This window comes from Thalassophryne amazonica, chromosome 8 (genome assembly GCF_902500255.1).
Source record: "Thalassophryne amazonica chromosome 8, fThaAma1.1, whole genome shotgun sequence".
NCBI classification, from domain to species: Eukaryota; Metazoa; Chordata; class Actinopteri; order Batrachoidiformes; family Batrachoididae; genus Thalassophryne; species Thalassophryne amazonica.
The window spans coordinates 69855906-69871390 of NC_047110.1; the positions used below are offsets into that span (position 1 = coordinate 69855906).

A 15485-nucleotide genomic window follows, 5' to 3' on the forward strand; every position below is an offset into this window, starting at 1 on the left:
TAGAGGAGATGATAAACCCCAGGAAGGACAAAGACGTGCGGTGAAACTCGCACTTCTCACCCTTCACAAACAGTCGGTTCTCTAACAACCGCTGCAGAACCTGACGTACATGCTGGACATGGGTCTCAGGATCCGGAGAAAAGATGAGAATATCGTCCAGATATAAGAAGACGAATTGGTGCAGGAAGTCCCGCAAGACGTCATTAACCAAGGCTTGGAACGTCGCGGGGGCGTTGGTGAGGCCGAACGGCATGACCAGGTACTCAAAGTGACCTAACGGGGTGTTAAATGCCATCTTCCATTCGTCTCCCTTCCGGATCCGAACCAGGTGATACGCATTTCTAAGATCCAGCTTAGTAAAGATTTTGGCTCCATGCAGGGGGGTGAACACGGAATCCAACAATGGCAACGGGTATCGATTGCGAACCGTAATCTCATTCAGCCCCCTGTAATCAATGCATGGACGGAGTCCGCCATCTTTCTTGCCCACAAAAAAGAAACCTGCCCCCATCGGGGAGGTGGAGTTCCGGATCAGCCCGGCAGCTAATGAGTCCCGGATGTAGGTCTCCATTGATTCGCGCTCAGGTCGTGAGAGGTTGTACAGCCTGCTGGACGGGAACTCAGCGCCTGGAACCAAATCAATGGCACAATCGTACGGACGGTGCGGGGGAAGGGTGAGTGCCAGATCCTTGCTGAAGACGTCAGCAAGATCGTGGTACTCAACCGGCACTGCCGTCAGATTGGGAGGGACTTTGACCTCCTCCTTAGCCTGTAAACCGGGAGGAACCGAGGATCCTAAACACACCCGATGGCAGGTTTCGCTCCACTGAACCACCACCCCAGACGGCCAATCAATCCGGGGATTGTGCTTCAACATCCATGGGAAGCCCAAAATCACGCGGGAGGTAGAAGGAGTTACAAAAAACTCAGTCTCCTCCCGATGGTTTCCAGACACCACCAGAGTTACTGGTTGTGTCTTGTGTGTGATTAAAGGGAGGAGGGTGCCATCTAGTGCCCGCACCTGCAATGGCGAAGGAAGCGCCACCAGAGGGAGCCCTACCTCCCTTGCCCATCTGCTGTCTAGCAAATTCCCTTCTGACCCCGTGTCCACCAGTGCTGGGGCTTGAAGGGTTAAATCCCCGCTCAGGATTGTAACTGGGAGTCGTGTGGCAATCTGTGTGTGTTTCACGTGAATGATTTGACCCCCCCTTAGCCCAGTCTCTGAGGGCGGTTGTTGTTGTGGCCGTTTGGGGCAGTTTCTCTGTGTGTGCTCTTTTGAGCTGCAGAGAAAACACTCCCCGCGGCTCAGCCTGCTCATTTTGGCCCTGTGCGTTTCCCTAACAACGTCAGCAGGGGGAGCTGTTGCCCCACAGAGCGCTGCGGCTGTGGAGCATGGGGAGGGCGGCCCCTTTTCGAAACCGGAAGGGAGAGGGGCGGCGCGTATCTGGCCACGTCCTTCGCCTCGCTCCCGACTGCGTTCCTCCAACCGATTGTCTAACCGTATAACGAAATCGATAAGCCCATCTAAATCCCGCGGTTCCTCCTTAGCAACCAAATGCTCCTTCAGGACTAACGACAGTCCGTTTATGAAGGCGGCGCGGAGCGCAACGTCATTCCAGCCGGACCTCGCAGCCGCGATGCGGAAGTCGACTGCAAATTCGGCTGCACATCGGCGCCCCTGTCGCATTGACAGCAGCATTGTTGAAGCGGTCTCTCCTCTGTTAGGGTGATCAAACACTGTTCTGAACTCCCCCACAAATCCAGTGTATGCTGATAACAACCGTGAGTTCTGTTCCCAGAGCGCCGTAGCCCAGGCGCGTGCCTGACCCCGAAGCAGAGCAATCACATAAGCTATTTTACTAGCATCTGACGCGTACATGACGGGACGTTGTGCGAAGACGAGCGAACACTGCATGAGAAAATCCGCGCACGTCTCCGCACAACCTCCGTACGGCTCAGGAGGGCTTATGTATGCTTCAGGGGATGGTGGGAGGGGTTGTTGAACCACCACTGGAACGTTCATATCCTGCACAGGGTCGGCAGGAGGAGGAGCTGCAGCAGCGCCCTGAGCGCTCGCCGCCATCTGCGCGGAGAGAGCCTCCACCCTGCGGTTCAGGAGGATGTTTTGCTCGGTCATTTGATCCAACCGAGCCGTAAAGGCGGTGAGAATGTGCTGTAGCTCACCAATCATGCCTCCTGCAGACGCCTGCGCTCCCTGCTCTCCCATTGGTCGTTCAACAGCCGGGTGACGCCCCTCGGAGTCCATGAGGCTGGCCGAGATATCCTGTTGTGAAAGTGTAGTGACACGGACCCACAACAGAGGGCGCAAATGAACGGCCAATAGATGAGCCAAAAAGTAACAATTTAATGTTGTGAAATGTTCACAACGAATATACAGACAATCTCAGAATATAATTACAGTCAATCCACAAAGGTGACGTGTGGGCAGGCTCGAGGATAGAAGACGTCTGTCCTGAGAAGAGCCGGAACCACACGATTTCCGCCGCCACAGAACCTGGTGAATACTGGAGCCGCCAAGTCCCGAATTCCCAGGTGATCACCGTTCCCGACTGTCGGATCTGGTACTGCTGGCGAGAACAAAGACAGTCAAGTGTGGGTGTGTGTACACCCAGTAACAACAACGGTGGGAATGCCACCTCCACCTCTCACTCAGAATGCTGATGTATTTACAGTAATCCCTCAGAGGAAAAGAGTGCCGTCCTGCACTTACTCAGCCTCCACAGGAAGAGGGACCGGTACTCCTGCAAACACTCACAATATACAGCTTAAGATAAACACAAATGGCCGATGATATTACCTCCAATGAAGTATGATATCTCGGCGATGAGGTGGAGATGACGTCTGGGTTTTATGGAGTGAGATGATGAAGAATGAGTGACAGCTGTCAGGAAGTAATGAGTAACAGCTGTCACTCCCGGCTGTGTCCGTGGCAGCAGCGCCCTCTCGTGCCTGAAGCCTGCACTTCAGGCAGGGCGCCCTCTGGTGGTGGGCCAGCAGTACCTCCTCTTCTGGCGGCCCACACAACAGGTGCCAAAAGACTATGCCAACAAATAAACAACACACACAACAAAAAATTGAATCAATCCCTTTTTCTTGAACATCCTATACAGCAGGGGTAGGCAACCTGTTCCAGAAAGAGCCATGAGGGTGCAGGTTTTCTTTGCAGCCACTGACTCCACCAGGTGATTTCACTGATTAACTGATTCCATCTGCTGAAAGTGATATTAATCAGTAAAATCACCTGGTGGAGTCAGTGGCTGCAAAGAAAACCTGCACCCTCATGGCTCTTTCTGGAACAGGTTGCCTACCCCTGCTATACAGCTTCAGAAAAGTTGGTAACAAGCTTTTTCCTATTTTATGGGCCAGTAACAATTATACTAAGGCACTGTCTATGGTAATCCATGGCTCTGGATTGGGTAGTGTTTATAAAATGGGTAGCTGACATTTTTCAAGGATGGTAATAAATTATGCGAAGTTTCTATAATAAGTTGGAATGACGAGTCCAGAAAGTTTTTAGAACATTATGCCCCATTTACACTGACTGAGACCTATATAAGACCTACAAGATCACAGTGGTGGGCACAGCTAACCAAAAAGTTAGCTTCGGTAACAGCTAATCAGCTAACTGAAAAGTTATCTTTTATAAAGCTAAACCGATAAACCACCCAAAAACTTATTGGAAGCTACAGCTAACCAATAACTCTCAGAATTAAGTTTTAACACCACAATCACAAACCCAAACAATGAATCACCACTTCTGTCTTTGTGCGCTGTGCCAACTGCTGGAAACTCCTGTTTACTACATATTTTACTCTACCGCAACAAAAGGAGCCTGACTGCCAGGTTGTCACAAAAAAAAGTCATTATTCCTTAACCACGTACAGCAGTTCCGCCGTGAGGCAGAGGTCTTGGAAAATAAAGCAGTTTTGACTTATGGTTTTGATTTATAAATCAAATTATTCTGGATATATAACACATATCTTTTAATTTTAAATAATGCACTAATTCTGAAGTTTTGTAACAAACACACAGAGATGCCAAAGGGATTATGGGTAAAATGAGCCTCTGCTAACACTGATTGGTTGACTCATTCATTCTATGTAAAAACAAAACACGTTAATGTGAGGTGTATGTTGGTGTTTACATATAAATATGCTTTTGTAAAATATGGCACTTTTTTTATATGTAAAAAAAGTCATTTGCAAAAGCCAAAAGTCAAGTTGTGATTAGACAACCATCCGATATAATCGGGGTCAAAATGCATAGAACACTGCCATCTACTGGCACCCAGACGCTTAGGGCAAATACTGCCATGAACACTACTGGCCAGTAGATGGCAGTAGAGACTGTGAAAACTTGCCAAAACAAATATTCCAAATAATCCGTGTCTGCTACGTTTAATCTGCGTGGAATTTAATAAACACAAACCGAATTTCAGATATCTTTTATACATATATATATTACTCTGGAACAAAGACAACAAACAGTGTTGTAAAAGATAAAGCACAACGTTAAAGAGCAAGCAGGAAGTGATTGCAGCTCACAGTGATTCCAATTGAAAATAATGGAGAAGCAGCCTGAGCTGCTTCTGTCTGTCATGGTTCGTGGTGGCTTGACCCTGAAAGGTGTTGGAGTAAGGAAAAAGTAACTTTATCTGGTAAACTGGCAATTGGTTCGGTACACAGGAAATCAGTCAACGTAGTGGAAGTACAGGCAGGTAGCAAGCTGAGGCGGAGTCCAAAAAACAAGCACAGTTCCAAATACACGGCAACAGGAGTTCACAGGGCTGAGGCAGAGGCAAAGTCAAAAACGAGCAGAGTTCAGGGATAAGACGAGGCGGAAGTCGGTAACGCAGGCAAGGTCAGAAATATTATAAGGCAAAACAGGACAAAGGCGTGAGGCTGGAAAGTGCAACATGCAACAATCTGGCGAGGGACTGTGAGACTGTGAGGGTTTAAATACTAGTGGAAGAATCAGAGTGTGAAATGAGGAACAGGTGTGCAGAGAGTGCTGGAAGGGGACGTGACCAGGGAAGACAAAGGTAAGTGCAAGAGAGTGCAGTAAGGCTAAAGCAACATAAACTGGGGCAAGATAATTAAATGACAGAAAAACCAATGGTGCAAAATGTGACATGCTTGATTAACCATAATAAACACGAACAAAACAGAGGGGCAAAACTAAAACTAAGGTGACAAGTCGAGGAGTGACAGACCAGTGATAACTAAAAAGAGAGGACGTGACACAGGAAGTGAATACACTAAACATGACAAACAAACTACTGACAAAATAGGAAATAAATGATGAACAAATCAAAACCAGGGACTAGGTAATACAATGAATGACTAAACCATAAATAAAGGATGCACGGAATAAAACTGGTAACAGAAGCATTACACAAAGTACAGAAACGAACAGAACCAAACCAAGACTTACACATGACCACATATAATAATATGAAAAGTAAAACTATAAAACCCTCAGTGGAAGCCTAGACCAAATAAGGGGAAAACCCAGACATGAACCCCAGGCTGGGGCAGGTCCTGACACTGGCATTTTGACATAAAACAAACACAATAACGAAATAAAAAAAAAAAAAAAAAAATGTAATCATGGTGTGATGAAAATTTGCATTGATAATGAAATATATATCTAGGGTCTCATCTATATGTTTTTTGGGTGTGTGGACAGATGAGAAACTGTCTTGGAGAGAACATATTGATCATGTTTGTAAAAAAAATAACCAAGTCAATATGAATCATAACCAAAATAAGATATTTAATACATCACAAATGTCTTTTAACATTATATTATAGTTTAGTTTATCCATATTTAAGTAATTGTAATTTGTATGGGGAAGTACCTTTGCAACTTATATAAACAAAATATTTCTTCTACAGAAAAAAAATTTGCTTGAATAGCTACGCCTTCAAAACCTTGTGCTCCAAGTACACCTCTGTTTTTTAAATTGCAGCTCTTAAATAGGCCAACATGCACTGGAAACAGGTTTGACTTACTACTGGCAATGCGAACCAAGCTCCTGCTGCGGTCATACAGGGACCGGATAGCCCTTAGCAAAGGACCCCGGAACCCGTACTCCCGGAGCACTCCCCACAGGGTGCCCCGAGGGACATGGTCGAACGCCTTCTCCAGATCCACAAAACACATGTGGACTGGTTGGGCAAACTCCCATGAACCCTCGAGCACCCGATGGAGCATGTAGAGCTGGTCCAGTGTGCCGCGACCAGGACGAAAACCACACTGCTCCTCCTGAATCCGAGGTTCGACTATCGGTCAAATTCTCCTCTCCAGTACTCTAGAATAGACCTTACCGGGGAGGCTAAGGAGTGTGATCCCCCTATAGTTGGAACACACCCTCCGGTCCCCCTTCTTAAACCCCGGTCTGCCAATCCAGAGGCACTGTCCCCGATCGCCACGCGATGTTGCAGAGGCGTGTCAGCCAAGACAGCCCCACAACATCCAGAGACTTAAGGTACTCAGGATGGATTTCATCCACCCCAGGAGCCTTGCCACCGAGGAGCTTTCTAACCACCTCGGTGACTTCGGCCTGGGTAATGGATGAGTCTGCCTCTGAGTCCCCAGTCTCTGCTTCCTCTTCGGAAGACGTGACGATGGGATTGAGGAGATCCTCAAAGTACTCCTTCCACCGCCCGACAACATCCCCAGTCAGGGTCAACAGCTCCCCACCAACACCGTAAACAGTGCTGGTGCTGAGGCGTCGGACGGTTTGCCAAAATCTCTTCGAGGCCGACCGATAGTCCTCCTCCATAGCCTCCCCGAACTCCTCCCAGACCCGAGTTTTTGCCACTGCGACCGCACGGGCTGCGGCACGCTTGGCCTGCCGGTACCTGTCAGCTGCCTCTGGGGTCCCACCTACCAACAAAGATAAGTAGGACTCCTTCTTCAGCTTGACGGCATCCCTTACTTCCAGTGTCCACCACCGGGTTCGGGGATTGCCGCCGTGACAGGCACCAGAGACCTTGCGACCACAGCTATGAGCAGCCGCATCGACAATGGAGGTGGAGAACATGGTCCACTCGGACTCTATGTCTCCAACCTCCCCCGGGATCTGGGAGAAGCTCTCCCGGAGGTGGGAGTTGAAGACCTCGCTGACAGAGGATTCCGCCAGTCGTTCCCGGCAGACCCTCATGATACGTTTGGGCCTGCCAGGTCTGACCGGTTTCCTACCCTCCCAGCAGATCCAACTCACCACCAGTTAGTGATCAGTCGACAGCTCTGCCCCTCTCTTCACTTGAGTGTCCAAGACACGTGGCCGAAGGTCAGATGATACGACTACAAAGTTGATCATCGACCTCCGGCTCAGGGTGTCCTGGTGCCACGTGCACTTATGGACACCCTTGTGCTCGAACATGGTGTTCGTGATGGACAAACTGTGACTAGCACAGAAGTCCCGATCACCCCCCTCCAGGGCTCACTGTCGCCGCCCACGTGGGTGTTGAAATCCCCCAGGAGAACAATGGAGTCCCCAGTCGGAGCACTATCTAGTACCCCTCCCAGGGACTCCAGGAAGGTCGGGTACTCTGCACTGCCGCTTGGCCCGTAGGCCGAGACAACGGTGAGAGACCTGTCCCCGACCCGAAGACGTAGGGACGCGACCCTCTCGTTCACCGGAGTGAACTCCAACACTTGGCGACTGAGCTGGGGAGCAATAAGCAATGCGACCCCAGCTCTCCGCCTCTCCCCGTGGGTGACGCCAGAAAAATGAAGCGTCCAGCCCCTCTCCAGGAGTTGGGTACCAGAGCCCAAGCTGTGCGTGGAGGTGAGCCCGACTATCTCTAGTCGGTATCTCTCAACCTCCTGCACAAGCTCAGGCTCCTTCCCCCCTAGCGAGGTGATATTCCACGTCCCAACAGCCAGGGGCTGTGAGCATGGACCGGGCCGCCGGGCCACCCGCCCTCGACCGTCACCCAATCCTCTCTGCACCCGACCCCCATGGCCCCCTCTGCAGGTGGTGAACCCACAGGAGGGCGGGCCCGCGTCACTCTTTCAGGCTGAGCCCGGCCGGGCCCCATGGGCTAAGGCCCGACCACCAGGTGCTCGCACGCGAGCCCCAACCCCAAGCCTGGCTCCAGGGTGGGACCCCGGCTCCGCCATACCGGGCGACGTCACGGTCCTTGATCTTTTACTGGTCATGGAGGTTCTGAACTGCCCTTAGTCTGACCCGTCACCTAGGACCTGTTTGCCTTGGGAGACCCTACAGAACATTCCCTATAAAACAAATTATATTTGCTTCTTTATGATACTTAGACATGATGTTCTTTTTGAGTAGTTTCTTAAATCTTACTAAGGTACCACTCATTCTAACCTCTGTTGAACATTCGTTCCATTTCTTCACCCCAACCACACAAAACAAAAACCCTTTACATTTGTTCTTACTGGTGGTTTCATAAAAATTGCACAACCTCTTAAACTATATCTGGATTCCCTCAATCTGAACAGACTCTGGACATGTCTCGGTAAGGCTTGGTTTTTCGCTCGAAACAAAGTTTGAATTGTAATGTAATCGACCAAATCTATGAATTTTAATAAATTTAAAGACACAAATAGAGAATGAGTTGGTTCACGATAATGTTTATTGCAGATGATTCGCATGGCTCGTTTTTGCAAAAGGAATATTGGATTGGTGTTTGATTTGTAAGTGTTTCCCCATGACTCAACACAATATGTCATATATGGTACCATCAGAGAATGATATAAAGTAAGTAACCCTTCTTGTGGCATTACGTCTTTGGCTTTATACAAAATGGCTATAGTTTTTGACAATTTTGATTTCACATAATTTATATGTGGTTTCCAGCTAAGTTTATTATCAATTATAACACCTAAAAAATTATTCTCTCTTACTAACTCAATTTCCTTATTGTTTATAGTTAAATTTTTACATTTGGGTGCCTGTTTATTTCCAAATATAATACATTTGGTTTTCCCAAGGTTGAGTGACAACTTATTAACGTCAAACCAAACCTTAAATTTTTCCAGTTCTTTCTCCACTATGTCCAGAAGCTGTTCAAGATTTTCACCGCTACAGAACACAGTTGTATCATCCGCAAAAAGGACACATCTCAGTGAACTCGACACCCAACTTATATATAGATTATACACAACAAAGGACCCAGCACTGAGCCCTGCGGCACCCCACATGTGACTTCCCTGAGTTCAGAATTTGTATTATTGAATTGAACATAATGAAATCTGCCTTGTAAATAACTAGTTATCCATTCATATGCCAGACCTCTGATTCCATATTTCTGCAGTTTAGTTAATAGTATTCCATGGTTAATTGTGTCAAACACGTTCTGTAAATAAAAAAAAACACCTACTGTATATTGTTTATTGTCAATTGCAGTTGCTATACTTTCCACAAAGTCCATCAAAGCCTGTGATGTAGTTCGAGACCTTCTGAATCCATATTGTTCTTCACAAATGATGTTATGTTTCAGTAAATAATCATTTAATCTTTTAGCAAATATTTTTTCCAAAATTTTGGAAAATTGTGGCAGGAGTGATATAGTCTGTAATTAGAAAATGTGTGTTTGTCACCAGTTTTAAACAGAGGAATTACTTTGGCTATTTTCATTTGAGAAGGAAATTTACCAGTACTTAGTGACATATTGCAAATGTAATTGAACGGTTTTACTATAGTTACTATACTTACTATACTATATTTCGCAGATGGAAGAAAGCCGTCCTCGTAACTGGAGAAACTGTGCACAGTGCAACTTTTGTTGTAATGGACATTGATAGGATTAATATTTTTAGAGACGCTATATATATAAGCTAACAATACTGAAAAATGGACATTGATATTTACATTCTGGACGCACACGTCATTCCAGCAGGGGGTGGTAAATCATCTTTATATTAAAAGTGTGTATGATTTTATTTAGTGAGTTCACTGTAAGCAGAGGTGTCAAATCCAGCTTCAGAAAGTAAAAGTCCAGCCACATATTTGTTCCATCGTCCCAATAAATCAGCTGATTGTAATTAGTTCAGCTCTTCAGGCAGGTGGATGAACTAATTATTGAGATCACCTGTTTTAGGTGCACAGGTAGAAGCAACACATGGGAGGGTTTTTACTTTCTGAAGCCAGATTTGACACCTCTGAATGTAAGTACATAATATAATTGTAAATATGTTAAAAATACATGGATGACACAAGAAAGTGAAACCATATTTTCATGATGGTCCATTTAAAAAACAAATGACAAAATAGAAGTAAAAATAAAATAAATATGATGATGATGATGATGATAGTGTGTATATGATAATAAGAACCTAAACAAATCATAAACACATTAAAACAGTGAATTATCATTAACAAAATACCTAATTAACAGGACATAAAAGGGTTGAGTTATTCTTCTAAAAACTGTTGAGGTCTAAGATTCTAAAAACATTCTGGAATCATGCCATTCCAACTCATTATACAAACTTATTAAATTTAAATTTATTGCCACCCTTGAAAAATGTCAGCTACCTATTTCATAAACACTACCCAATCTAAAGGCCGTGGATCCCCATGGGCAACGCACTAGTTGTTTATGTGACTTTCAGCCAGGCACTTTGCTGACTTTTTTCTTTACTCTCTTTCTCAGGTATGAATCCTACTTTTGAAAACAGCTATAAGAGAGTACTGTTTGCTGAACGGGTATGATGAAAAAATGGAAATATAAAAGATATGTTGTGTGTGTCTGTGCCTGAGTTGGTGTGAACAATCATTAGTCAGTAAATATTAACGGCAACATGTGTTTTCCAGGTCAGAAGGGACCATCAACCACATTTAACTCCAACTACTTGGAAGTCAAGCTACGCTTTACAACGCTGGAGTCCAGCAGTAGGTTTGCTTGCGAGTCCACAGTGCTCCTCTGCATCGCCTCTTTTGAACTGTCACTAACCTGCTTGGTCCTGCCCAAGTCATACACAGTGTGTTCCCACCATATAGACTATGGCTTCCACCAGCAAACCTTTCCTGAGTGTCAGCATTAGTAGTAAAGTTATTACCGCCACCAAGGCGCATATGGCTGTTTGTTAGCAAGATTTTTCACAACCCAGCTCTGGTTGGCACAGTTCATCTGATCTTGGGAACCTCCGTGTTTACACTACAACATTAAAATTTCAGCATTTTAGGTCTGTTTTTCAGGGTTTTAGAGTTGATCAAATTTAAAAAGCCAAAGATGAATTTGTATAACAAAAGTAAATAGTCAGGGGTTAGCACTACTTTATTGGTTTAGCTAGGTGACCAAATGTCCAGTTTTCCCAGGACATGTCCTGTTTTCACGTCCTGTTGTGGCCACCCTAGGTGCTTTTTTTAGAAAGTGATGAAAATGTCCTGATTTTCATTGTTTTTCACCTTTGAACATCTTAGCCAAACCATTCCGGTTGTGCCGATTTGTACCTGCTTTTGAGTATCTCATTGCTGGGCCAAGTGTCCTGGTTCTCGGTGATCAAAATATGGTCACCCTAGTTTTGCATTATCACAATTAACTTTTCAGTTGGTGGATTAACGGTTATCGAAGTTAACTTTGAGGTTCGCTGTGAGCACCACTGCAACCCAACATATTTTATGAAAAATGGTGAAATAATTGCTTGTTACAACAGGAAGTAGATCCAACCTTGTGAAATTGGGGCTGTGTCCCAATGCAGGGTCTGGGCCCTTGTGAGGTCTGTGTCTCAGGAAACTCTCTAGACTTCAGCCCCTCAGACATAGTGGAGACTGGAACAAACCGCTCTGAAATTTGATGGTCTAGTTCAGGGAGCGTTTTGATGTTGTGCAATTATATGTCCCCAACCCTACCTCCTGTTGCCTGGCAACCTTGACAGCTGCACCTGCCAAAGTAGGTTAGTGGGAGTAACTTGTACTTTAGTAATTGTTTTTCAGTATTTATTTATATGTTTACTTATAAATATAACTATTTGCAATCGTAAATATTGAGCCAAAAAGTGTCCTTTTTTAAAATTACTATAAAAAAATATAAATAAAAATTTACCAACCATTTTGTCTTGGAGGGAAAAAAATTGCACAGTGACTCATGGGATTGTTTGGACCATGAAGGATACACCTGATCATCAACAACTGCAATTCCGTCCAGATACGGTGGATGCTTGGTTATGTCGAGACCCTGCGTGCACTCCAATGAGTCAAATGTATTGACTTGTCATTCTGTACTCAAACGTGATTTTGAATTACAGAAAACATAACCTGCAACTATTTTGATCATTGATTTATTACTTGAGTAGTTTATCAAAACAAAATGTTTGAAAAATATGTAAAATTTCACTTTAATTATTGAATGTCTTTGCAGTTTAGTTGTTGGTTGGACAAACAAAGTCAAATGAAGATTTATCCAAAGGCTCTGGAAACTATGATTTTTAAAAACTATGTATTGATGTATAGACTAAACAACTAATTGATTTTATGTTTTTTGAACATTTCATCAGTACCTCACAGGGCTAACGTAATACAGACAAATAATAATCACTCTCACATTCACATCCAAAGGCACCAATTAGCCTAATATGTGTGCCTGTGTGAGGAGCCAACACTATTGTAATGTTTAAAAAGCAATAATAATTAAATGAATTATTATTGTTTTCACTGTGAAATGTAGACTTCCCCATGTGAACTATGGACCTGTGTCATAAATATAATTTTGATGAGACAGTAATGCATATTGACTGTAATATTTTTGGCCAAAATGTATTATTTCTGAAATTCCATGAAATGAAAACAGAAAGGCCAATCCCTAACCTGCTACACACAAACCCTTTAGCACCATGAAATGAAAATACAATACTAATATTATTAGTATTATTGTTATTGTCATTTTCAGTTTGGAATCATCATGAGTGAATCTTTGTAATGACTGCTTATCATGCAAACATGTGGGTCCAGTTTACCATGTGGTACGGGGTGGGGGGGGGTCAAATTTTCCACTCAAAGAATATGGACTCTGGTACAAACTATTCACCAGTGTTTCATATTCTGTATGACAGTGGCTCCAGCGTGTTGTCCAAGACCAGACCTAATCTTGACCACAAAATAAAGCTTGCTTTGAACACAAAGACACACAAAAACGAAGGCGTTTTTTTACATTTATGATTTCACAGCCGTACGTCAGAACTCATGAGTCATGGTTGTATTTGCATTTATCTCAGCATCTTGAGGATAGTGAAGTGTGTCACTTGACTTTATTCTGTTATCATGCACAGATATAGAGGACAAATATCTTCTTAGCAAGATATGTGGGCTTCTGCTAAAAGTAATTTATTTATTTTTTATTTGTTTCTTCTTTTTTAAGTGGATCAAGTCTACTTATCTGGAAACTAAATAAAGCATAGAAACAATGTGGAAGTACAAATTTGATGGTGGTTTCCACCAACTCTGAGTCACACAAATAGAACTTTCATTGTGTTGTCAAGTGGTATCTGAGGAAGTCTTGTGTTTGTCGGATTTGGTTTGTGCTCAAGCACAATTGTCATTTGTACAGCTGCCGATTGCAGAGCAAACATTAAGTGTGCTCCTAGTGTTGCCATCATGCTCTTTTCTCCTCCTGTAGTTTATCGGACGGGTCAACCTGCATGTTTTCGAGGACTGGTGCGGCGGTTCTGTAGCCACCCTCCGCAACAACCTACACTATCCACTGTACCCCCATGTGAGTCTAAACTGTGAGCCACCTTTTCACATCACTGTTTAAGTTTTCATTCATAAATATATTACATTGTACTTCATTGTACTTACCAAATTCTACCCTTTTACCTCAGCTAAGGAACTTTTTTAAATGGGTGTCTCTTTATATTCAGCAGTATACTCTATCTCAAAAAGTGTTTTAGCAAATTTTAAAGAAATCTTGGGGAGGAGTTTAAAATTTGAGGTTTATCCTGATTAAGGTGCAGATTAAGGATTTTTAAAATCTTTAAAGCATTGCAGAATAAATATATATACAACCCCAAATCCATTGAAGTTGGGACATTGTGTAAAATGTAAATTAAAAACAGAATACAATGATTTTCAAATCCTCTTCAACCTATATTCAATTGAATACACCACGAAGACAAGATATTTAATGTTCAAACTGATAAACTTTATTGTTTTTGTGCAAATATTTGCTCATTTTGAAATGGATGCCTGCAACACATTTCAAAAAAGCTGAGACAGTGGTATGTTTACCACTGTGTTACATCACCTTTCCTTCTAACAGCACTCAATATATAGTATGTTATAGTATGTTTGGCAACAGTTAGAGTTAGAAATATGGATCTTTGGCCGAGATACAAATTATTAGAAACATTGTAATATTGTTATTTATTTAAATGTAATGTAATATTATATATATATATATGGAAATGTAACTATGAGGGCTGTCAATAAAGTATAGGTCCTTTTTATTTTTTTCAAAAACTATATGGATTTCATTCATATGTTTTTACGTCAGACATGCTTGAACCCTTGTGCGCATGCGTGAGTTTTTCCACGCCTGTCGGTGACGTCATTCGCCTGTGAGCACTCCTTGTGGGAGGAGTCGTCCAGCCCCTCGTCGGAATTCCTTTGTCTGAGAAGTTGCTGAAAGACTGGCGCTTTGTTTGATCAAAATTTTTTCTAAACCTGTGAGGCACATCGAAGTGGACATGGTTCGAAAAATTAAGCTGATTTTCAGTGAAAATTTTAACGGCTGATGAGAGATTTTGAGGTGATTCTGTCACTTTAAGGACTTCCCACGGTGCGAGACGTCGCTCAGCGCTCTCAGCCGCCGTCGTCAGCCTGTTTCAAGCTGAAAACCTCCACATTTCAGGCTCTATTGATCCAGGACGTCGTGAGAGAACAGAGAAGTTTCAGAAGAAGTCGGTTTCAGCATTTTATCCGGATATTCCACTGTTAAAGGAGATTTTTTTAATGAAAGACGTGCGGACGGATCCGCACGTCGGGACGCAGCCGACGCGGTGCGGCGGCACAGGAAAAACACCTCCGTGTTGATAACCATTTGTAAAATCCAGGCGGCTTTTGATGGCTTTCAGTGGAGTGAGTATATGAGAAATTGTTTAACAGGCAGGACATGTTCCAACTTGTCCTTAAGGCTTTCAACAGAGGTGTTTTTCCTGTGGCGGAGCGTCGCGGCGGCTGCGTCCCGACGCGCGGACCCGTCCGCACGTCTTTCATTAAAAAAATCTCCTTTAACAGTGGAATATCCGGATAAAATGCTGAAACCGACTTCTTCTGAAACTTCTCTGTTCTCTCACGACGTCCTGAATCAATAGAGCCTGAAATGTGGAGGTTTTCAGCTTGAAACAGGCTGACGACGGCGGCTGAGAGCGCTGCGCGACGTCTCGCACCGTGGGAAGTCCTTAAAGCGACAGAATCACCTCAAAATCTCTCATCAGCCGTTAAATTTTCACTGAAAACCAGCTTAATTTTTCGAACCGTGTCCACT

At 44.0% G+C, this 15485-nt stretch overlaps 1 protein-coding gene across 2 annotated transcripts in view; it reads left to right on the plus strand.

Annotated features, from left to right (window-relative positions):
* Positions 1–15485, plus strand: part of b4galnt3b (beta-1,4-N-acetyl-galactosaminyl transferase 3b) — a 79148-nt gene that overhangs the window by 12007 nt on the left and 51656 nt on the right. For both annotated transcript variants that reach the window (XM_034176580.1, XM_034176579.1), the window contains exons 2-4: positions 10656–10708; positions 10817–10894; positions 13617–13712. In XM_034176580.1, the coding sequence (XP_034032471.1) occupies positions 10656–10708; positions 10817–10894; positions 13617–13712 (227 nt within the window). The remainder of the gene's footprint in view (positions 1–10655; positions 10709–10816; positions 10895–13616; positions 13713–15485) is intronic.